Below are 24,869 nucleotides of genomic sequence, written 5' to 3'. Positions count from 1 at the left end.
AGGTGCCTCACTTCCACCTCCCCTTAGGAAGCATGTCTGTGCCTGCTGTGAGTCAATTCCCTAACACCGCCAGCCTCTGGTACCACAAGCACTGCCTTCTAGGCCTCTGTGGGCTCTTCTCTCTCTTTATACGTTAATGATAAGTACAGTTCAAACCCCAAGTCCTCTAAGTGTCTCCCTGGAGTGCTCAGTCCCCAATCCACTGGACACTCACAGAATTTCCAGAGCCTCTATTTTCAAAGGAACAGTACACCACAGCTTACCAGTTACACAGTAGAATACAGCTCTGCTGAACACACACTACTTAGATTTCTTTACAGAAAAATAAAGTATAAATTTAACAAAACAGAGATTCAATGATAGCAAGCTGAAATATTGGAAACAAAGGGTTACATCAGGGATCAGAAACCTTTGGCATGCAGCCCGCCAGGGTAAGCCCTCAGTGGGCTGGGCCGGTTTGTTTACCTGCCATGTCCACAGGTTTGGCCAATCGCGGCTCCCACAGGCTGCGGTTTGCCGCTCCAGGCCAATGGGGGCTGCAGAAAATGGTGGACAGCACATCCCTTGGCCTGCACTGCTTCCCGCAGCCCCCCATTGGCCTGGAGCGGTGAACCGCGGCCAGTGGGAGCCGCGATCAGCCGAACCAGCGGACGTGGCAGGTAAACAAACTGGCCCAGCCCACCAGGGGGCTTACCCTGGTGGGTCACGTGCCAAAGGTTGCCGATCCCTGGGTTACATACAAAGTAAAATCATAATGTGCATACTAGAGTCGAAACTTAACTGACAAGATATTCAGAAAATATCTGTGTAGAGAAAAAGCTCATCCAAAATCCTTCCACCATATTGCAGTTTTGCTTGGCTGTGATCTTCCAGTCATGAGGCAAGCATGCTGTCTTCTTGACTCCTCAGTGGAAGGATCCAGCGTGTGTCTGTCTCTATAGTTTATATACAGTGTTGTTGTAGCTGTGTTGGTCCTATGATATGAAAGAGAGAAGGTGGGGTGACGTAATATCTTTTATTGGCCCAGCTTCTGTCAGTGGAAGGTACAAGCTCTCAAGCTACACAGAGCTTTTCTTCAGCTCTGTCTCTGCTTCCTTCCTTGGACATGAAGGAGAATGCTGTGTTAGCTCCATGAAGAGAAGTTCTGATCCAATGAAAGATATTACCTCCTCTACCTTGTTTCTCTATGGGTATAGTCCACAAATCCATTGTCTTCACTTGCAAACAGGATAAGCCCTGCTGCTTGTGTTTTCCTTTCTAGGATCTCCCCAGAGTCTTTGCAATTACTGGATTAGGATTTTGCTCAGATTGGAAATAGGTGTACATTGTGAAGTATGATACTCAATTTACATGTAGACAGAGCGATTAAACAAATATCTTCTGCTTGAAAGAAACCTTTTTTTTTCACATTAGGTGACCAGCTCCAAGTCCAGACATTAAGAACATAATGTTAGGTGTATATGGACGTAACTCCTCGCATATTATCTGTGCGTACGTTTCACAATAATTATGAAGACCACTGTGATACAAGCTATCAGCAGAGACCTTGCATGACTCTCTTTGGTGAATTACTATGTAGATACACTGGGTCTTGCAGCCTTTATGCACCCATCTGCCAGTTGGCACCAAAAGATCCCTGGATCACGCTCCCTACCCCCACAAGTGTCCATTGATTAGTCACATTTAACGAAGAAAAAAATATGTTTCAGCTACATAGTGCTTTTTATTCAAGGATTTCAAGATGCTAACTCAATTAGTCTTGCTTGCTAACTGAACAGACTTCTGTAGAAGACAGCACTTGTGTTCTGAATGCTATCTTTTACTATCATCTGTCTAGAATAATATCCCTTCGGTCAAAATTATGAAATGAATATCTAGATTTGATTGTAGGTGTTAGAGAAAAGCAGTACACTATGTACATTTATTTTCATTGTTAGCGGCTCGATTCACATCCAAGCATGACAAAGCAGCAGTCTGTTCAGAGCTTCCTCATATAAGGTTGACTAAGAACATATGTTATTACTAGCACTCTCGCTGAAATCGGGATGTGTACAGTAAAGCTTAAAATAGCTTTCATGGCCATTTAAGGCAAGTATTGGCTCTGAAAAATCGTATTTAGTAAGGACACAAGCAAATTGTTATAATGCATCCACAGAACCTAAAATCTTAGTCAAAATGATGTATGGCATAGCAAAACTTTTAACTGAGTAGCTAGGCTGTATTGAGAAGCCAAGTCTACAAGTTCTTCTTTCTGTGATGCACAGACACCCCTCATAATTTCTGCTACAGAAAGTCCCAAAATGATGGCAATAATTAGCCTTTTGCTGTGTGTGGCTTTTTTTTCTCCCAAAAAAGTTTTTATTCATGAACAAAAACTCATGAATTTGTTCTTTCACCAATTTATTTCTGTTACAGTAGTGCTGGCACTAGGTGTTATCTGTTTTAGCTCCTTCCAATTACAAGTGCAAAATACTGTTCGTTCCTTCCTAAAAGGAGAAAAGTATGTTTAAACTTCTGCCAAAACAGGTGTAGGAGTAGGGGGTCATTTAAAAAAAAAGACTTGTTTTAATCTGCACACTGGAAGAAAAGTGTTCTGTAACGACAGAATAATTTAATACTGAACTTTGGTCACCTGTAGTTGTAAGAAATATTTTATTCAATCTGCCTCATTATTCCTTTCCTATGGCAGGCTAATGTTAATACATTTTAACTAATTTTATCAAATTAGAAAAAGAGACAGTAAGCATGGGGTATCCAGTGTGCTATCTGAGATTAACTGGATGCTGACCAGAAGAGTTGGTTCAATCTGTATTTACAGTAGGTTATACAGACCTTAATTTAATGCATCTGGTTTTCAAGGCAGATTATTAGGTTTTTGAAAAGTCCTAATTTTTTAATAATTGAAACTATGTTATACCTACTGAGCAATTGCAGTTAAGAACTTGGTGATTGGAAGTTAGATTTTATAGTTTATTAAATGGCAAACTGCAAGTCTTTAAAAAGCCTAACACACACACAGAACAGTTACACATTCAATATTAATTTATCTGTCTAGCTGTGAGCTAATAAGCATTGATTATTTTACAAAGTCTTCAGCCAATATAACAAACCTAAATTCCTGTTTAACAAGAGTGCTTTCTTTTACTAAATAAAGCAGCAGGAACTACGAGTAATTTATACAACAGAAGCTCCATGATAGTTAGATCATATTTAGAAAGAGTCCAGAACTTCTCTATCTAGAATATCTTCCAGTTTTGGTGAGAGAGGCTATTCAGACTATCAGTGGTGGATCTGAACATCCCCACCTCTGATATTTTCTTTTTTTCTTTTTTTTTTTGGTCAGAGCTGAATCTGGAAACGGTTTTATTTCCTAGCTCTGTTTCAGATATAGTCAGTCTTCAGAAAACGCACTCAGAGGGGTAGGACAATTGGACAGCTCTGGTCTAGTCACCTCTTGCTATGTGTGCATTGCTCCCGTTGACATTGTAAAAGATACATGTGTTTTGAGAGGAGAATAGGCCAGTCTCTAATTAGACTGCATAGACTGCATTCCTATTTGATGTTGGTTCCCTAGCACAAGACAGTATAGAACTCTGCTCTCAAACATTCACTAGTCCCTTGAGGTACTAGCAGGTGAATCTCATTCTGCACGTAGCTGCTTTAGAGCCCCAGTTCTTGAACATTTAACTTCCTGGCCATAGCCAGCTAAGGAATTTTCCCCATATTGTGACTTCATTCACTGAAGCCAGTTCTAGCCTCCAACAGTGAGCTGATCTGGAAGGTATTTCTGTGCACTTTCATTGATATGCTGTGTTTCCTTTTAGTTCCTCAGGGCACCACCTAGGCTCTGGGGCAGGCCCCTGCACTCACATGGGCTTCTAGTCTGCAATGTCTGGGTATTCCACTAAAGTCATAAAAGGCTGAGCCCCACACAGTCAGTCCCTTCCATAGTTGTCAACAAATGCAAAAACAAATTCTCTTTCAGAGAGCCTTCAGCTGTGGCCCCAACAAGGCTCACAGGCTTCTATGAAGAAATAATCCTCCCGAAGATCAGTCAGTATTAGTCTGCCCTTCTTTCAGGGAGGGACCATCACACAGTGGTCATCTGAGGAGCTCTTGCCTAAAGCCAGCCCTCTTTCTAGGAGAGGAAGATTCAAGGTCTTCTCTCTTTTTGTCTGACACAAACTGCTGTTTTAAGGTCCTCTCTCCAGGTCTGACATCTCTCAGAAGTTGGCCGGGATGGGGGGTTAAGGCTGGCTGAGCCCATAATAATTTATTAGCCCTGTGTTGCCCAGTGTGGGGCACCTTTTGACTAAGACCACTGAGATGGGCCTTCAACCCCCCGGTGTCCTGAGGACTGTTTTCTGTTTTGGAGACAGCCTGTCTCTCTTAGAGTAGAGAGAAAACATCAAATTCCAACAAAAAAAAGAAGTCTTACATACTTAATCTGGATACTTTGCAAAACTCAGCAAGATAGGTACACTAAACGTAATTAAAGTGAATATAAAGGAAAATATATGTGCATAAAGCAGCATCCTTTTCTTGGCTCTGCTTTGGTCAGAGAGATGCAGTCAGCAATTCCTTTCTTTTCTAACTCGGAGACTGATCTTGTATCAACGCACACCTTCGTTATTGTGGCCCATTATCTTGTTGCACTTGCTCTTCTTTCCCCTGATTAAATCTTGTCAAGAGAGATAATTTGATATTTAAGTTTACAGAATTCACCATCATATCTGGCATCTTTCACAAAAGGTATTTACTCAGCTGTTCTGGTTGATTATCCCTAAAATGGTGGTCCCCAAATCCATTCAGGGTTGTATTCATTACTAGACTTCCTATTCCATTTTATCCTGAAATAGCCCTTTTGAAGGCAGATGTGCACATACAATAAGTGTTTTTAAAAATGAATTTCCCCTCTCACTCGGGAAGATCTTTAGAGATGCTAATTTATTTTTCAAATATTTAATTGTGTGTAAACACAGGTGTTAACTGTCTCTCACAGGTGTCACTCACTGTATCTTAATGGGATGAAGGGGTGTGTGTGTGTGTGTGTGTATTTTATTATAAATCTCTATTAGCAATGTTTGTCCTCCTCCTCGAAAAGAAATATAAGCTATGGATAGCTACCCATTCCTCTGTCAGAATCACTTTGCAAGTTTCCTAGTTAACCATCTGAACCAAGTTATTTTCATAACTGATTTTTTTATAGTCTTTTCCTATGATAAATACTCTTTGGGCATCTATTACCTTGTGGAGCTATTTGCTTTAGCTAAACAAGGATTTACTGGAGTGCCATGTTCATGACATTACAGAGGCACTGGGAGTTGCTCCTCAAAATGAAACTCACTGCCCCAGAGACCCCCAAATCTTTGAGAGCGAGGCATGTTCTAGTCTTGTGTCGGTGAGTGTGATGTCCCTATAGTTACAGTGAAATAATTACAAAGAATATGGTTTTCTATTGCCTAGACAGATAGGCTTTGAAAGACATTACTAAATTTTAGGCTAAAGGTACACTTTAGCTTGGGTGATTGGGACATTGTATTGACATTCTTCCATGTAATTTTTGCTTGCACTTTAATGAGGAAAGCTAAAACATGATATAGTGAGCAAAACTGCAGGTGAATTGCATATTTTTTTTAAAAAAATTTAAATGAAGAAGATAATTTCAGCCTAGCAGTAAAATATATTAATGGCATATTTAGATATTCACACTGGGGTGCACAGTCAACACAGCTTATAATTTGGAAACTCTTTCTCATAAGGAAGTAAACAATAAAACTTTAGAAACAAGTGTGACAAATACTCTTCATGGTGTGGTGTGTTTGTGGTGTGCGTGTGGTGAGTTTTTTTTTTTAAAGACCAAATGTTTCATTTTTAAAAAAATTTAGGTCAAAAACCACATTTAATTTCTCTAGGGTCTAGGTTTTTTCAGTTCCAAACACTCCATTTCAAAAGTTGTGTACTAGTCCAAAAGTGGTGGTCCCTTCGTGTTGTCGAATACCCTTCTTGCCAGTGAACTGTTGTACTTTGCGTAAGTGAACACTTCTAAAAATTCACTCTAATCACATGATCATGAGGCTTACAAATTCTCCTGTTGAGCAATGCTTCTGTTTTCTTTTTTAGTTAAGATGCTGGGAGGAACACAAAACAGGTTTTGTACTGCACTTGATGGAAAATCAGTTGTTCACAGGTGTTATGCATGCATGTTAAAGGAAAAGGGGTCTATTTTTCCTTCAACTTTGGACTTGACTTTTATTCTGTTTCCAATCCATGAGGTTAGAATATCTGTCAAACCTAGGAATGATTATATTTAAAATTCTCTTAAGAAAAAAACACAAGAAAAATATTGCCAAAATACACAAGTAAAATACAACCACCTAGTGTAAGGAGATACAGCAGCACAAACAAAATTTAAAGATTATTGCTAGGCCTAGATTTCTGCCTGCTCCATTTTACCTCTAAGATTTTTTTTATAGAAGGACATTTCCTAGAATTCCCTATCCAAAAGATTTAAAATCTTCAACCACTTTGCTCCTGTACAACAAAAAGCCATAATACTCATATGCTACACATATACCTTAATCCACTCCTTAATGCAAAATTCCCATAGTGAAAACATATTTTTATTTAACCTCCCACAAATAATATGTCCTGTAACAAAATTGCCGCAAGTACAAAACTACATCTGAAAAAGGGAATAAGTTTGATCTCTGATTTTTAGGCTATCTTCTCAAGCATATGGAGTCTAAGCTTCTGCTTGCATATTTTATATAGGAAGATTCAAACCACACATGCGAGATCTAGGTACAACCACCAGAAGTGTGTGTGTGTGTGTGTAAACAGGTTTCCCTCAACTTTTTGCTGTTCTGGTGGTGGTCACTTTGATATGGTTAATGGATTGAGACATTTTCACTGTAGATCCCTCCATAACTTCTGCATCTTTGATTGCTCAGAGTGAGTAGCAGTTTACAGCTTTCACAATTTAGTTGCATAAGCAAACATATAATTTACAAACCAAAAAAGAAGATACCATATGTGAATCAATATGCATGAGTAATCTGGTATACAACAACCCTCTCTGGATTGAATATCAGTTTGGTAATCTGATTCTTCTGTACTCTTCCCATGAAAGAACAAGTTACTTTTATGTCCTAATGGCTACTTCTGCATCCAGAACCTTCTAAACATCTTTCTTTTTGTACTGTACATGTAAAACCTTAATATTTCCTGATTATTTTTTTCTCCCCTTTTGGTAAATTAACTTTGCATTCTTTTAACATAATGGATAATTCTTAGGTTCTTTTTGTTCGTGGTGTGTTTTTTGGTTTTTTTTTTTAAAGACTATTTTTAAATACTTTTTTAAAGACTTTTTTTAAACTATTTGGCCAGTTACCACCAGAAATCATCCTCTTCTGTAGGTATGCCCTGCTTCAGGACAGCAAGTATAAATTTAACATAATGTACTGTACTGAACAGAGAAGGACTTAAGCATGTGTGTTAAAAGCTTTCCTGAATCAGGACTTTAATGGGGAAAGGGTTGATAGATGAAAGCTTTGTAGATGTCATGAATGACTTAAATCAAAGGATCACAGGTAGGCAAGCGTTATAACAGTAACTTGAAAATACTCTGTAAATTTGGTAATAATCACATCCTGAATTAATACGCTTTCCAGCTTTTTCCCTTGGAGTTTATTAGCCCGTGGCATGGATAATGCCTTATAAAAAGGAAGTAACTCAAGGTATCATTTGAATTAAGTTTCTCTACTTCTCATAAATTGCCTTTGAGACTTTTACAGACAGTTTGGGTCCCATTGAATAGCTAATGGAAAGCTAGATTAGACAACATTTCCTGGTACTTGCTCCCAGACTGTAAATAGGAAATGTGTATCTCTGTTGCCATGTTTTAATTTTGTAGCAAAATGTCCTCATTTTAAAACATCATGTGTGATGGATTTAAATAGGAGAATACTGTGGTGGTAGTCTGGAGTCCTGCAGGACTTACACTCTAAAAGGGCCTGATCCTACAGCATGTCTCTTTTACAGTAGTCTGTTGAACTCCAAGTGGGAAAGGACTGCAGTCCTAGCTGCTGATCTGGAGGTATTCAGAGACCATTCCAAAAAGGCAGAATTTAACCCTAAATTTAAACAAACCGAATGGATTTATTTGCATGTAATGAAATGAACTGTATTTGGCTCATAGGAGTTTTTTCCCCCCCCATCACAGTGATGTAATAACACAAGAAAGACATACTTTTGATGGTTCTAAGGGGTCAGTTTGCAAGAGATAGACCTCACCAACATTAAGATTTTATTTTTTACCTTCCTGAACTCCATTCTCCTCAGTAAGCATTTATTGTGTATCTCATAACCCAAAGCCCTGCAAGTCCTTCCCTATTATATGTGGTACTTAGTCTGGGAGCCACTAACTGAGAATTTTTGTATGGGTAGGCTCCAGGCAAGTTTGTTTCCCATCTGTGATGATCTGCATGAAATTTCCATATTGAAGAGTCAAGCAGTTAGTTAAAAATAAGATTTATTAAGTATATAGAGAGGTTCAATTTAAAACATCACTTTTGTACAAAACTATTCTGGTTTTCTGGAAAAACTCTATCAGATACTTCAATTACACCTAAGGGGAACTGAAGACAAAATATGTTACCTTCTGAAAAGGCACTTTATTTTCTCTAGTCGTCTTAGCCAGCCAGTCTGCCTGATATATTTCCTTCTAGTTTTGCCCCTAGCTGCTTCCCTTCAGGTGTTTCTGGTGTAGCTGGTATGTTTATACTGGATGCCCCAAGTTATGTTCCTGATCTCTGTTCCTAAATTTGTTCTGGCTTGCGTAGAGTGCTGTTTCCCTTCCCATATACTTGGTCCACCTTTGTTTCTCTAAATGTCCCTTTTGAAGGTACAAACCACACAAATGGCAGCCTGTCTAAATCAGGGAAATTGGCACCAGTGTAAACTTCACTGGTGCAATCTTCACCAAAAAGTAGAGAGTAAATTCCATTAAGCATGCTCCAGTTCATGCCATGCAGCACATCCACATTAGGGCTAGGGGTGGGTTCAGCTATACCAATGCACATTTTCCTGATGTTATGCAGGATCTGGGTCTTTCCATCCACATTTGCATTTTCTCTTTCCTCTCCTTTGAGTGATTGTCGGATGTTGAAAAATCCTTTTGGGATGTTAATTAAACTTTGTTCTTGTATTTATTGTATGTCACTGAAATTGTTGTTCTAGCAGACAGCTAATTGCCTGCTTTTAGCCCAGTGTTTCAAGAGACTGGGATCATATTCTTAACATGAATTCTGGTTTCTCTAAAATGTGAATTACTGACAGATTAACTCCAGTCTGTCACATGAGGTTTTGGTGCATTACTGTGTACATTACTAATTACTGTAGCATTAATTTCTCTTGTAATCTAAGGTTGTGTAGTACTTCATGTTATTTTGAATTGCCCACTATAGTAAATCTTCCTATTTTAGTGAAACTTCTCACATTTTATGCAGGTGTTATCAACAGCTTGTTCGCTAATTGGGCCAAATTCTGCACTGAAGTGTGCCCACTTCCAAAAAGCAGCTCTACACCTGGCATAGGTGGATCACTCCAGTGTAGAGAGAGGCTCTGTGGGCAGATAGCTAGTGTAGTGGCTTCTGAGCCAAGTCTTCCCCTTGCTGGTGTAGGGTGTGTAGCTGTATCTTCTGTGTGTTCTGGCAGTCTTCAACTGCCATATTGGCTCCTTGGAGCTGTTGGCAGCGACACAAGTTAGAGATACTCAAACATACACACTTGAGTACAGAACTGTTACACAGCCAGCTCAGGCTTGGTAACTTGAAAGGTGGTTTAAAGTCACTGTTGAATCTTCTCTTGAGAGGAGGTCACAGCTGAAGATCTGGGCCTTTATATAGCACAATTATTTAAATAAATGTTTAAGATACTCTTTTTCAAATCCTATCAGTCCCAATATAATTAGTTTGGTGGCTGTCCTATTGCCTTATTGATTATCTTGATGGTATTAAAATTGACTTGGAAAAGATTGAAGTCTATGGAGTTGTTGAGTGCCATTATTTCCCCTCTTATTCCTGATAGTTTCTCCATTATAATTAATCATTAACTTCCTCAGAACACAATGACTGCTTATTGCCAGGGTTCCTAACTATTCTTGTATCTTCCTTTAGAGAGTAATAAGAAAATGAATAAGTGCTACTTTCTAGTCTGAGTGTCCCGTAAAAATTAAACTCCATATTAAATAAATATTCATGAAAGGGAACTCTTCTTCAAATGGGGTCATCTGGAGATAGCCTGCTCCATTAAAAATATTGTAGGTTTATTTTACTTACAGATGGCCTCCATTGGGATAGCAAATCAGAAAATACAAATGAAATAGTGAGTCTCCTTCAAACATAAAAAGAGAATGCAGTAACTGTCCATTATTAAACCACTTACTCTTGATTGAAAAGAACATACTTTGGGGCTGTCTATCCTTCTCTGTCAAAAAGTTTAGATGCATACTTTTCTTAGTTCAGGGATTGATGCAATTTTATAAAACTAAAAATTAAGGAATAATGGGTGATAAAATATAAGTTTCATTATGCTGTGTATGAATTAATTTCACATGCTTGGATAAATATCCTATATAAAATACATTTTTAAAATCTGAAATACTTCCAAAATTAATTTTATTGTATGAAAACTGTGTTTATTAGACAAGCTAGAGAAAGTTAAGTATCTAGGAATGGTACTGGACTTACACAAGTAATTCTGTATATTACCAGGCTGACAAATATCCACCCCTTGGCACAACAGAATAAGTCTTACTGTAATCATGACCATATATTTGCACTTAATTTTGGATTAGTTCAAGTTGAGCATTATTTTATAAAATGGATGCAAAAAATCATTGATTAAAGGAATTCACGTTGCTCAAGCAATTTTTTTTGAAGGTGGTGATAGGATGTGAACACTGGCATAAGCTTACCTGTGTAAACACTGGGGGATTCATTCATTCATTCATATGTGGTTTCTCTGCATGAAGAGGAAGACTGTTTACAGACATTGAAATAGTGCTCATCACTGTGGTTGTTGTCTTCTACTAAAAATGTCTGTCTAAGGCTGACTACTTCTAAAAATGACCATTTTTAATGATATGTTGATGGGTAAATGTGATTGAAATCAAGATTATCCACAATAGTCTGTGGAGACATTTATTTGTATGATTTTTCACTTTTGGCTAAGATGAAGTATTATCAATATAATATTTGGCATATCTTTTGTCTCGTCAGAGTGTCCTGTACTGGTAGGGAAACGGTCTCAGTGATTTAGTGGGTCGTAGCCTTAATTTCTGCAATCCTTCTTCATGTGCTTCTTTGTAGGACCTTCATACGCTGTAAACATACTATGTCTGAGCTTTCCTTACATGGAGATAGGAAGTCTGTGTGAAAATGTTACCAATTCCTGTAGTTTACTTGTATCATACTTGCTCTGTGGCTTCTGTTCCCCGAAAGAGAATTCCTAATGGTTTTTCTGCTCCTTTTGCCTGCTTTATCATTCAGACTTTCTGAGGCCCCTTCTGGAGCCCCTGAGTTGTGTTCCCCCTACCTTTACTTTTCATAGTCTGCAATAATTTATATAATTTTCTGTTGCCTCCCTAACTGATCAGATTTGGCTTTCACTCTGTGTCTGAATTCCCTACAGTCACTTGATGGATATTCTTATTCTTATTTATTATGAACACTCTCTATTTGAAAGAATTGGACCTTATTTTATCAAGAAGAGTCTTGTTTTGACAATTAAAACTGAAATAAATGTCTGTAAATGTAATGTTAGTTGATACGATTAACGTGGAGGTTTCTGTTATATTTGTTGGCACTCTGTGAATGTAAATAATGAACACTCTGGTGTGGTGAGCATCATCTGTTTTTTTTTTTTTTTTTTGAAGGGTAGGAAGCACCAAGAAAGCACTTAGGCAAATCACAGTATTAAAACAGTACTTCTGAGAGCATGACAAAGGCTCAGTCTTGTAGTAGCATAGAGAAGCCAATGAGGGAGGAAGCTGAATATCCATTTCTTCATCCTTATAAATTTCCATAGTCTTTCATTACCAAGAACAAAAGCAATAAAAGAATAGGTGTGGTTTGGGTTGTTTTTATTTGCTTGCCCTAGTAATCATAATGATGACATTTTAACTTTAATTAGATATCATGAAAGTAAAAAGTTTTCCACAAAGCTAGTCTAGCTGTTTTTCTAAGTCATACTGAAAAGGCTTCTGTGCTCCAGACACATCAATTAGGTCAGTGCTGTTTGTGTTTGATGTAAAGCATTTTGTTTAGAATATTTCAATGAAATAGAAGATTGAAAGCCATATTTGACATTAAAGAATAAATTCTATGCCTAACATAAGGTTGATCTGTGTTTTCCCAATACACTTGAAACACACATGCTATATGGAGTAATATCCACAAGACTTATTTTGAAAGACAATTTCTATAATGCAAGAAAAACAAGTGTATTTTTAAGTACGTATTTTCTAGATTTTCATTTTTGTTTTAAGCTTCTAGAGCCACAACCTGGGCTCCTGTTCAAGAAAATGTGGTTGTGTCTTGAAATAAACTTGTTTTATATTGCTAGATTATACTTTCATATAGTAAACTTCATCCCAGTGCTTAGACTCTACACATGGTCCTACCTACCACTTGTGCGTTTGATCTGGGGAAAGGAGTTTAACATCTACTCTTAATAGTCGGACTAGGCACTGAGGAAATGTGCAGGAGGAAAAGGTGGAAACAACACTGCTCCGTTAGGACCAAGCAGCCACCTCATGAACAGGGAGGATGGGAGGAGCTGGGTGGCAGCGAAGCATCCTCTTGTAGCTACCACCAGCATGTTGGTGTGCAAACAGCTGCTGAGAAGTTAAAATTAACATCATGCCAAGGGTGTGTGATTCCTGCATGTTCCCCGCATATCTTGCTTCCACTTTATGTGGAGCTTAAGTGTTGCATACAGTTTTGTGAGGGTCTGCAGCACTAGAATGAATTTAACTGAGAACGGCAGATCATTTGGCAGGTTTCAATTGTCATTGCTCCATTGAAGTATATTGACTTCAGTATAACGATAACAATTTACACTGACAGAAAATATGCTCTTCTGTCTGAACGTCGAATATAGTAGTGACAGACTATCTGGTAATGTACTGTATAAGTAAACTGACTACCCAGGACATGAACCATCTAAGCCTTTTAGATGTGGGGCCTGATTTTGATGTCAGTTTCACTGGGGGAAATCATGAGACTTCATTTAAATCAAAAGGAGTACTTGTGGCACCTTAGAGACTAACCAATTTATCTGAGCGTAAGCTTTCGTGAGCTACAGCTCACTTCAGCGGATGCACAAAAGTGAGGTGTAGCTCACGAAAGCTTATGCTCAAATAAATTGGTTTGTCGCTAAGGTGCCACAAGTACTCCTTTTCTTTTTGCGAATACAGACTAACACGGCTGCTACTCTGAAACCTGTCATTTAAATCAAGTAATCATCTGGTGTAAATGAAATCAGAAGTAGACCCAAGGAGTCACTAATCAAATTAATCAAGTCAAAGTGCTTCAATACAATAAGATACCTTTTACATCTTCTTTATTATAGATAGATAGACTTTGAAGTGAATTTTTAAAATTCAAATTCTTACGAGCTTTGTTATCCTGGAACAGGCCAATAGATCATTTGGTCCACTATTTTGAGTCCACAAAAGGACGCTCCTCACCCCACAGACCTGGCATATTTTGTAATCTAGTATAAGGAGCGGGTTTTGGGGAAAATAACTCTTCCTAACACCAGGTGATGATTGACTTACTGAACATTAATACTCCCTCTTTTAAAATCCCAGCTTGTTGTAAATGTAGTAGCCGTTTTGTTTTTGTTAGTGTCTGCTCTCTAAAAAGTAAAAATCATTTGCACTCTAATCAAATGTTTATATAAAGCCAACATGTAGAGTAAAAGTGTATATGTGTGTGATCCCACAAATGCTAAAGACAAAGGTATCAAACAGAGATGGATTAATGACAAAGATATTGCTTCCAAATGATCCTTATTTAAATTATCTTTGTTAATCCCTAGTTTGTACACATACCATCCTCAGGTATTCATTTGTACAAAATCCTTTAAGAAGCTTTTTTTTAAATTGTGTTGTGATCTTATTACTCTGTACTAACAGATGGCTTAAGATGGACATGATAGACAATCTGAGGGAAATATGTTGAGCATGAATAATAGTACACTATTTAACAGTTACACCTGAGGACTCAATATAGGAGACGATCTTTCACGTAGTAGGAGTTGATGATACCTCAGTAAAAACTTTCTAAAATATTTAGAAACGATTCTGTTGGTCATAGAAAATATATATCCTGTGGTGGCAGAGATACTGAAGTACTTCTGAAAAAACAGGTTAAACTGTACATTCAGCTATACATTCCAGAATATTCTAAGAATAAGGATGTTAAAATAACTGGTTAACAATTTATACCTTTTTATATTCTCGATGTTGACAATAAACTGCTTTCCTGCTAACACTATCAAAAGTTGCTACTTAAGCTGGGAACCTCTGACTTCTACTTCTAAAGCAATTGCGTGCAAAAAACCCGAACGATTGTATATTTTTTGCACATGCTAATAAAATAATTCCTTAAAGACACCACTAATGTATAATCAAATAAATTAATTCTTATTTCTGTAATAATGTTTTCTATGTTGTATTTAATGAACTTTTGGAATATCCTTAATACTACAGAAGGAATGCCCAACATGTACATTATTGCAACTTTTTGTATTCTCTATTTTTTGTCATTATTATACAAATATAAATAAACTACAAGTCACAAAATCTTAAATTTCTCTTTTGTTTTGTGTACATTGAGAATAAATACTGGAGTAGTTACGTTATTCTCATGACATCAGTATAAACATGAAACCTGTAGGTAAAAGAGATGACAAAATTATAAGTATCGAACTCTACTTCTCTTCAAAACTTGATATGTCTAATGTACTATTTATGATAAGCATTCACAAGTTAACAAACACGTGCACATATACCCCTTTGTATTTTTCATTTCTTCACAGATGGACTTTGCTTTCAGATTTTTTGGGAAAGTATTGGAATCTTTACAAGCAAATACATCCATCAGCGCACCAGGACACTGTGTGAATGTGCTAAACTTCACATACTGTTAATTAACTAAATTGTCAGACAAGTGGATAAATCTTGCCTTTCTTGCCATAGGTCCAAGGATCTAATAAAGGAGGCAATCCTTGACAATGACTTCATGAAGAATCTAGAACTATCTCAGATCCAGGAGATTGTGGATTGTATGTATCCAGTGGAATATGGCAAAGACAGTTGCATCATCAAAGAAGGAGATGTGGGTTCACTGGTGTATGTCATGGAAGGTATGGTTTGTAACCCTGACACTTTGACCATTTCAATTTTTCCTTTTCATCTTATCAGCCTGCACCGAGACTGAAAGTATATTTCCTGACACAGATCTATTTTTATCTGTAGGGAAAGCGTGTGTGTGTGTGTGTGTGTGTGTGTGTTTGAAAAAGAGGTGAAATACGACTTAGATATGATTACTGACTGATTGTATGGTCTATTCGTTTTTGAAATGTTAGTACTAGAATTCATTGTGAGCTAAGGCCCTGACCCTACATTGAGGTCCACTAGCACTGACCTGAACCTGCGTAAAGTTCTTTGAGTTTATGCTGGTAGATCTTGATGTAAGCTCAGAGCATAAAGAAAGAAGGATGGTCTTGTAGTTAAGGCACAGGACTGGGGCTCAGAAGAGCTGACTGTAAAATGGTGATAATCTATTACTTCCCCACCTCCTGGAGCATCTTGTTTCTGAGACTGGCTAGTACCAGAGGCTTCAGAGAGAGGTGCCCCTGGCATTGGCCACTGTCAGAAACAGCTGGACTATGGTATATCTGGCTGGTATAGCAAAATAAATATACATGCAAACAATAATTTTCCTATTCCTTGTCAGAAACATCTCTTATAGTTATGTTAGTTTGTTACACCAGGTAAACACTGAAGAAGAACGTAGTTTTGAACTGTACGTACCATACTGGTTCAAGTCTCTGAACAATGTACTGGAAAACATGTATCTATGAATTCATTTCCTATACTTAGATTGTTCATTTAAACAAAAGGATGCTTAAGGCAGTAAGCCATGCTTTTAAACAAAATTTCTTGCCAAACTCTTAATAATGCTCTCCAGTTGCAAAATTCTTCAGCAGTTTCCTAAAACAGCTTTCATTTTTCCATCCTTTTAAGGCTAATTCCTTTCTCAAGGCACAGATTTGATTTCTTCAGCTTTTGATATTTATATATTTATGCATTAGAACAATATTCTGCACTGTGAATTAGTAAATGGGAGAGTAAAAAAACCAGCTCGCTAGACAGGTTTTTCCCATATTATATGAAAAGGCAAGTAATTTAAAAAAAATCAGTTTGATTGTATGAAATGTCAGAAATAATCATTTTTACTTAACTTTAAAATGTACCACGTTGAAACAGAACACTTGTTTCAAATGTGGGGTTTTTTTTTATTTTTTTATTTAGTAATGTGGTAAGTTAAGGTTCATAGACTTTTGCATGCATTGTTCAATGCCATCTCTCAGTACAAAAGATTTCCAAAATGCTCAAAATCCAAACCTGTGCTAACGCTAATATATGCAAGGAGCATGGCTGGTGACAGCCATTCTTTGCAGCATCGTCCCTTGGTAAATCTGAGAGGAAATAACTACAGAACCAATGTTGACTCTGTTGGTTCCTGTTGCGTGCCTTGGAGAGGAATTTTGGGCCAAGGTACAGGGACGAATGCGAAGAAAGGGTTCCTCAGGCTGCCATTTTGTCAGTAGAATCTGGTTGGGGAGTACTAAAGAGGATTTGACTCTTCATTGGAAGACCTGGGCTTACATTACTCCATGAGAGTTATAGAATTTCTATAGACTTTAGTGTTAGTTTCACTGGAAAAATCTCTCATTAGTTTACTATCAACACTATTTTCTCAAATCACATTGAAAACATTCTTTTCATGGATTCTATTCTTTACTTGTAAGGGAATTCTGCACCAAAAAAATAAATTCTGCACAAAATATTTTAAAATTCTGCAAATTCTATTTGTTGATAAATTAACTGTGGAGTCTTCACCATGGCAGCGGGGAGCACAGACCACTGGCTGAATGGAGAAGGGAGATCCTGCACCCGGGACAGAGACTTTGGTGGTGAGGCTGCACCCTTCCCTGACACAGGGCAAGGTCAGGCTTGCCCCAGACACATCCTGGGGTCCTGCCCCTCTGTGCCAGGTGTACCAGGTGTGGGCAGGCACGCTCAGCCCAGCAGGATCCAAGTGTGGAGGAGCTTAATGTTGGGGGATCCAGGTGTGGGGCAATCTGGGTGCAGGCAGCTCAGTGGGGAATTTGGATGTACAGGAGCTTGTTGGGGGAGGGTTCTGGGTGCAGGGGCAATGGGACTCTGCAGGGGGGATCCAGGTGAAGATGGTTGGGGCTCATGGGAGGTGTCTGGCTGTGGGGGGATCGGGCTTGGCAGGGGGGATCTGGGTGCTCTGAGTGGGGCTCAGTCAGGTGGGGACTTGGGTGCGGGAGGCTTGTTGGGGTGGTCCAGGAGCAGGGGAGTGGGACTTGTCGGGGTGTGCGTTTGATGAGCCTGCTTGATGGGGGAGCTCCAGCTGCCACTGCTGCCACCATTGAGGGGGACACATGCTGGGTTTCTGATTTACCACTCCACACACCCCTCTATTCCCTCCTCTTCTCTACTACCCCTGCCCCTCTTCCCTGCCCCACTGCTGGCACTCACCGTTGTACGGAAAACAAGATGGTGGCCATATAGGATACCAAGCGCACATAGAAGGGAGGATGACTGGCACTAGGACCCAGGAGGTGGCCTCCAGCTGCAGAGTCAGCAAACTGAAAGGGCTCTCTCCCTCACCTGGACAGCTCTGCACTTGCAGAAATGGGGATGAGGGGGAGAGGCAGTGGCATGTGACCCTGCATACCCCTTACATGTTGCCTCTGGGGGGGAATGCCCCCCAATCTATGCCCATAGGCATCCCCAGCCCCGTGGTGTATAAAACATGCTAGTTCCACTGGATCTAGTGGAGTTTTGACAGTTAAAGTCCCTGTGCTCCATAGTTTGAATTCCTAATTTTTCTTCAGTTCCCTTTCCATGAACATTAAAAAAAAAAAAAAACAACTATGTATGTTTGCAGAATTCCAGTGTGAACGCTGTAGATCTGAGAATCTTGATAGAGTATAAAGCTCCTAAACTCTGGCTTGACCACGAGGGGTTTTCTATGCTTTGTAAAGGTAATTCCAGATCTGCTAAATTCCTTAGCCTAGATTCTGTGGTTTTACCTGCCAAGAACAGCCCAGGGAAGGATTTATGACTGAGTTACAATTCCCTCCTTGGTTCTCCACTAGCTCCAGCAGGGAAGTAATCTGCTATTGCCCTATATATCAGATTACTTTTCCATCTGTGATAGCTGGTGTACTGGGAGTCAGTCTGTCCGTTCCCCACCCTCAGCTACAAATATGGGTCCTCTGACTCCAGTTCCACTGACTATGACGCACTCCCCACTGCTCAAGCCCTGACCAGTGATGTGGGTAGCATATGCTGGGGAATATGGGGGCTTTCTATGCCTCCCTTCTCCATTGCACAGATGCATAGAGCAATAGACAGCCTTGCCTTATAAGGGCTACTGAGTGATCTCTATAGAGCTACATCTTGTAGTACCATTCAAGAAATAATTTTTAAATGTCTACATAAAAATTGAGGCAATTCTTATGGAACAGCTTTGATTAAGGCAATTCAAGTTGTAAATAATTATACATTGAGCACACATCATTAGAACATTATTAAAAAGTTAAATATTTAAAGTGAAAAATCACACTTAAGGCTCCTAAAATAATGTTACTACTTCCACATCACTCTCTACCATACTGTCTTCAGTGTAACCCCTCATCACCAGTACAAAAATACAGTAACACTATGCTAAATCAGGACCCTTGACTGTACATCCTTTCAAACTGTTTTTTGATTTTTTTTTACTAACTAGTGTAATTATTTACACTTTTAACTCTCAGATAAATTTTGTCTATAAATTCTACACATAGAATTATGACATTCTCTCTGTATGCCTTCTTTTTGCCAATCTTTCTTCTTGGTTTCAGCTGAAGTGGAGAATGAAGGCATTACACAAGGACACGGATCTTTCTCTGACTTCATGTCAGGTTGTGATTGAATTACCTCTGAAATTAGAGGTATTTAGTTTCAAAGAGGTTATTTTCTTGTTTTTATTCCTTTGCTCCCTTCCCCCATCTTTTTATATATATTTATGTATAATATTTTTTAAAGGTGCCATGCATCTTCGTTCACTTGATCCAGAATTAAACAGCTCCTATTATGAGAATTTTTTTCAGTTAAATGAGTTCTACTTTACTTAATCCCAAGTCTATAGCTCTTACAGTTCTTTTGTTTCCCTCATTACTCACTCCTCCACACACCTTTCTGTTATGCAAGTACTGATTTTTATTCCTTTCCCGAAGAATGTTCTATTGACTATGGCTTTAGCCTAGGACTTGGGAGACATAGGTTTGGGTCCCTCCTCTTCTAAAGACTTCCTGGGTAATCTTGGGGAAGTCACTTAGAGTGTCTATGCCTCAGTTCCCAAGCTGTTAAATGGGTTAACTACACTTCCTTATACTTCCAGGGGTGTTATGAGGAAAAACAAATTAAAGCTTGTGAGGTGGTCAGATACTGTGGTAATGAGGGCCATATGAGCACCTTAAAAGGGTTGATACAGCACTGCTTATAACTCAATGGTTTTGTCATTTAACAATGATTCCCTCATGCAAATAGATGAAATAAAAATAGATAATGAAATAGGGGATTTCATGTTCTATTTGTGCATCAATGATATTCCTACCTATAGTCATTAATGTTCAACATTTCCTAAGAGCATAAGGGTATCATACCCATTTTCATGTGAATGAGGTCTTGAGTAAATTTAACATGAGAACATCGTATATTAATACTCTGAAGAACTTTGGCCTTATGTAAGTAAGTTTCTCTCTGTGATCATTGTCATGTAAAGTCCACATGGTAAGCTTACTCTATTACTCTATAACTCTGCTGAAGCCAATGGAATGACACTGATGTAAAGTGACAGGAGAATCAGCTCCACTGTCTCTAGTTTCTAACATCCAAGTGCATATTTATTTGTCATTTACTTAATTTTCTTCAGAAAAGAAATTAAAATATGTATTCAGTCTGTGCACCATAAGTTATTTCAGCATTATTAACATAGTGTAAAAGCTAACTAAACTTAATTTAGTCAGTCTTCAAGGCAAAGGGGCTAGGTGGTGGAACTATTTTTATAACTGGTTTTCATCGTGTTTTATAGACCTATAAGAAGACACAATCCCTTCTTTGATCTCATAATCTAAATAATATATCAGAACAAGTAATGACAATATGGCATGATGGCCAGATGGTAGTAAAGGGCTAGGAGAGAACAGCAAGCAATGAAAAGGGAATGGTGCCAGCAGAAAGGGCTGTTTGCTCAGGATTATGTGAAGTTTTTGTTCTTTATCTCATTTCACTTTTTTTTCTCTCACTCTTTGTTCTTATGCTTTCTGTTTCTTTCTTTCATCATCAAGAAGTAGAGCTGCAGTGGGTAGGGCCAGAATGGAGACCAATGACGAGAAGATAGATGAAGTGAGATTTGAGGAAAGATTGAGGTTACTTGGAACGCAAGAAGAAGGCAGTCTTGTCTTTTTCTACATGTGTCAGATGGTATGATAAAAGACATATAATTGTAAATAGGGGAAAGAGACAAGAGCAGCAATAATAGGAGAAAAGAAGGTGAAGCATAGGATGCAAGAGAATAAGAACAAGAAGAGGTTTAGACAGGTTCAGAAGCATACAGAGGTTTGAACATGAGGGCAAGTAGTTTGGTCTTAATGTGGAAAAAGTATAGAAGCTGCAGAAGGGAAATGAGAAGTGGGTGACATGTTCACAGTGATGTGAGGAAAATTTTAGCTACAACATTTCGGATAACTGAAAAAATTTGAGAAGTAGGAAGCAGGACTTTTAAGTATGCCATATTTTGTGGAAATTCAGCATTTTGATTTAATTAGACTTTCTGTTCAATGGTCCCACAAAGTCAGAATGAGAGAGATCCCCATCCAAATACTTTTTAGCCTAAGGAAAGGTTCATTCATCTGGGAGTCCATGTGTGACCTCTACTGATTGCTGTTTATATTTCTATGCATTTATTATTGAACAAAGCCTCATCCATCTCCCCTAGAAGATACACAAGTATCATTCCCATTTTACAAATAAGTTTACTGAGGGGTTGCACAAAGTCACCTCAGGGCATGGAGGGTGTTTACAGTCTTGGCTGAGCTCCCTCTCTTTGATGAACACCAGTTAGCTGAATTTGGATCCATGATCTGGATCTGTGTGCTTCTAAACTCGCCTGGGCAGGCACCAGCCACAGTCTCTGGCTTCTCGGACATACCTCCTGAGTGCCAGTATTTCTGTAAGTACTGATAAAAAGGACTTGCATATAAATGCCAAGTACACCATTAAAGAAGTATTTATAAGTACAAGTATGCTGTGGAAATAGTACTTATGTGTATATAAGTACAAGTACTTTCAACACCTGTATTCCCTGCAATTGTCTGTCTAATATATGGATGACAACAACCTAAGTAATATAAGCACAGTGTGGAAGAGAAATAAAAAGAGCAACAGGATTTTATTCATATATACAAGTAAGCATTGAATACCATGAAAAAATCTTTCAAATGTAAATAAATTTATAAATTTCCTTTTCATTTTGTTTGTGCATGTGTGTGGGCATTTTTCTTCAGTACCAGCATAATTTCAAACATGTCATTCTGAAGACAGTTCCTTTTTGGCAAAAGGATTTGTCCATAGGGTAGGCAACTCTCCAGGATTGTCCCAGAGTCTCCAGGAATTAAAGATGAAGCTTTAATTAAACATTGTCATGTGATGAAACCTCCAGGAATACATCCAACCAAAATTGGCAACCCTATTTGTCCAGCATTACAGAAGAGAAGGGAGTGGGGCATCATCCTGCTGCTGTAGCAGCAGGGCCAATGAAAAAAAACAACAACTGTCAAATGGAACTCAGGGCCTGAGCACCCAAGCCAATACAGTGGGCAATGGGGGCCAGCCAGAATGCAGAATAGCTGTGATTGTTTAAAAAAAATTGTTTTTAAAAGTACTTAGATTTCAAAAAGTTATTTATGCTTTTTAAGTACCTTTTTAAAAAGTACCTAAATGTAAGTCCTAAGTACAGAATATTTAAAGTACTAAGTACAAGTGTGAAAAATACCTCAAAATACTTAAGTACATGAGAACACTGCTGGGTACAGACTGTCTGGTACTACCTCTAGGAAATGGTACCCCAAATCCTGCTGCCCTAGGTCCCCCAAATCAATTTTGAGCACCCCCAAGACCCCGTAATTATTCAAGCACTCCCTTCCCTTAACCGTGCCTTCATGGGTACTTTGATTTATAGTTTGTCCCTTCAGGGACACGTGGTAGTTGAAGCAAGTAATGTACAGACTTTGCAGAGGAATTTCTAATCCAATCACACTTTACTCATAGACAAATCGAAAAAGGTGCATGGCTATGGTGCCAGAATAAGGGGTGATGGGGTCATGGCGAGCAATGGAGGGAGGGGGGGGTGGTGGAGAGGAGGGAGCTAGGTCTTAGGGGTGGGGGGAAAGGCAGCACAGGAGCAGGGCCTCAGGGGAAGTGGTGGGGCAGGGTCTTGGGGAGAATGGGTGGTGTGTGGGCAGGGTCTAGGGGGAAAAGGCTGCATGGGGGAGTAGATCCACAGTTCAGGCAGCTGTGCCCTCCTCCCCCAGTTTTAGGGTATGTCCTCCTCTCCTGTGCATGGATCTCTGGGCAATATAATAACCACGTGTGTGCAATTCATTCCCTTGTATTCCTTGCCACTTTTGAGTGTTCTTTGGATTTTGTTCACTATCTTCAGGGGTCCCAAGGCTCCAATTCTGGACTCCTCCATCTCAGGTTTGTCTTCATGGCCATGAAGACTTCTCAGAGTCCTGCAGCAGCCTTCCTTCCATTGTTCATGACAGACAATTACTAAGTTCCCCACTTAATGAACAAGATTCTTCTTCTTTCTTTTTTTTTTTTAAACAGTAACTCCTAACACTTTTTTTCATCTTTGTTTCTTCATGTCTGTTGGGGATTTTCCACTGCTCCAACCCCACCCTCTGCAGACAATGTGGGGAAGAACCGATTTCATTAGGCTGAAGCCATCTCCTTTTTCAAGGGTGCTTCCATCTGAATGGAAAATTATTTAAATTAATGACTCTTAATTGTTCCTGTCAGATCTCCCTAGCCCAGGTGACACAGCTCATTAGCAAATGGCTTATTTAGTACACCCTGAGGCACTGAAGGATACAGCAATTTCATAACATCAACCAGAAATCATAAGTTTTGCATAAATTAGACTGTCAGAGAGGAAATAGAATCCAGGTCTCTAAAATGGCATTCTCAAGTCACATCTGCTCAGCTTTTCAGAGTGAACGTTCCAATGTGCGTTTGGCTGTCCTGTCTGTAAGCACTTGACTACACTCTCCTGTCAGGAATAGAACACAACTTTCTGCTGTTGTCTTGCAAGTGGTTATGACCTGCTGAGAGAGCTTATGTCATTTTCCCCACCTAGGTCCACAGAGAGGATAACAGTTATTCCTTTAGCACAGAGGTTCTCAACCTTTTTCTTTTTGAGGCCCTTCAATATGCTATTAAAAACCCAACAGCCCACCTGTGCCACAATAAATGGTTTTCTGCATATAAAAGCCGGGGCTGGCATTAGGGTGCAGCAAGCAGGGCAACTGTCTGAGTCCCCATGCCACAGGGGCCCCTATGAAGCTACATTGCTCAGGCTTCAGCTTTAGCCCCAGGCAGCGGGGCTCAGGGACCTGGGCTTCAGCCCCATACAGTGGGTTTCGGCTTTCTGTCCTGGGCCCCAGCGAGTATAATGCTGGCCCTGCTTGGAGGTCCCTCCGAAACCTGATCAAGGCACCCTAGGGGCTCCCAGACCCCTGGTTGAGAACTACTGCTTTAGCTGAAGTGATAAAGGTCTGTTCTAGAGATCTGAAAGTCCGGGTTCAATTTCTGCTGACAGTCCATTGGGGGAGTAGTCTTTATGGCTGGTGGAATGGAATTTCTCCAGTTTTCTTTCTTTAAAACTGAAAAAATATCCTTTTTAAAACAAGTTTTATAGTTGAAACCAATATAATCTGTCAACTCTGGCATGATGCTTAACAAAATACAGGTGTCCCACTATCTGGCCACTTTGTCACATGCCTTGTGTCATACGTTTAGAGGTTGAAGGTTGGGAGACAAGGCAAGGAGGCCAGAATGGATTGTGTAAGTCAAGGAAGTAGTGGATAGTGCTAAGACTGTATGGAAAGTTCACACTGAAACCAGAGCCCAATCAAAATGAGGTTCTATGACACTTTTAAACCTTAGTCCAGGCTTGGGAACCAGTATGGGCTCATGCTATTTGCCCAGTCCTTCTCACCATTTTCAGTATTTCTCTGCCTGTGTTTTAGTTATGTAGTCCTCATCACTTATCTAAGTAGTGAAAAAATAGAAATAACAGCAACTCTCCCTGTTTCCCATCGTGTGTCTGTGTGTGGAGTGGGATCGGGGAGGAGAAAGAGAGAGAGAGAAGACCTTTTCCGGGAAAGCTAAGTTGAAGAAATGAATTTTGCTTTTTGATTAGAAAGTAATT

The 24,869-nt window shown here is 39.1% G+C and overlaps 1 protein-coding gene across 3 annotated transcripts in view; it reads left to right on the top strand.

Annotated features, from left to right (window-relative positions):
• Positions 1-24,869, top strand: part of PRKG1 (protein kinase cGMP-dependent 1) — a 901,242-nt gene that overhangs the window by 138,525 nt on the left and 737,848 nt on the right. For all 3 annotated transcript variants that reach the window (XM_073353692.1, XM_073353693.1, XM_073353691.1), the window contains one exon: positions 15,269-15,435. In XM_073353692.1, coding sequence (XP_073209793.1) covers positions 15,269-15,435 — 167 coding nt within the window. The remainder of the gene's footprint in view (positions 1-15,268; positions 15,436-24,869) is intronic.

This window comes from Lepidochelys kempii, chromosome 7 (genome assembly GCF_965140265.1).
Source record: "Lepidochelys kempii isolate rLepKem1 chromosome 7, rLepKem1.hap2, whole genome shotgun sequence".
Lineage (NCBI taxonomy): Eukaryota > Metazoa > Chordata > Testudines > Cheloniidae > Lepidochelys > Lepidochelys kempii.
Note: the sequence above shows the minus strand (reverse complement) of the source record. Positions and strands in the feature narration are given on the sequence as shown.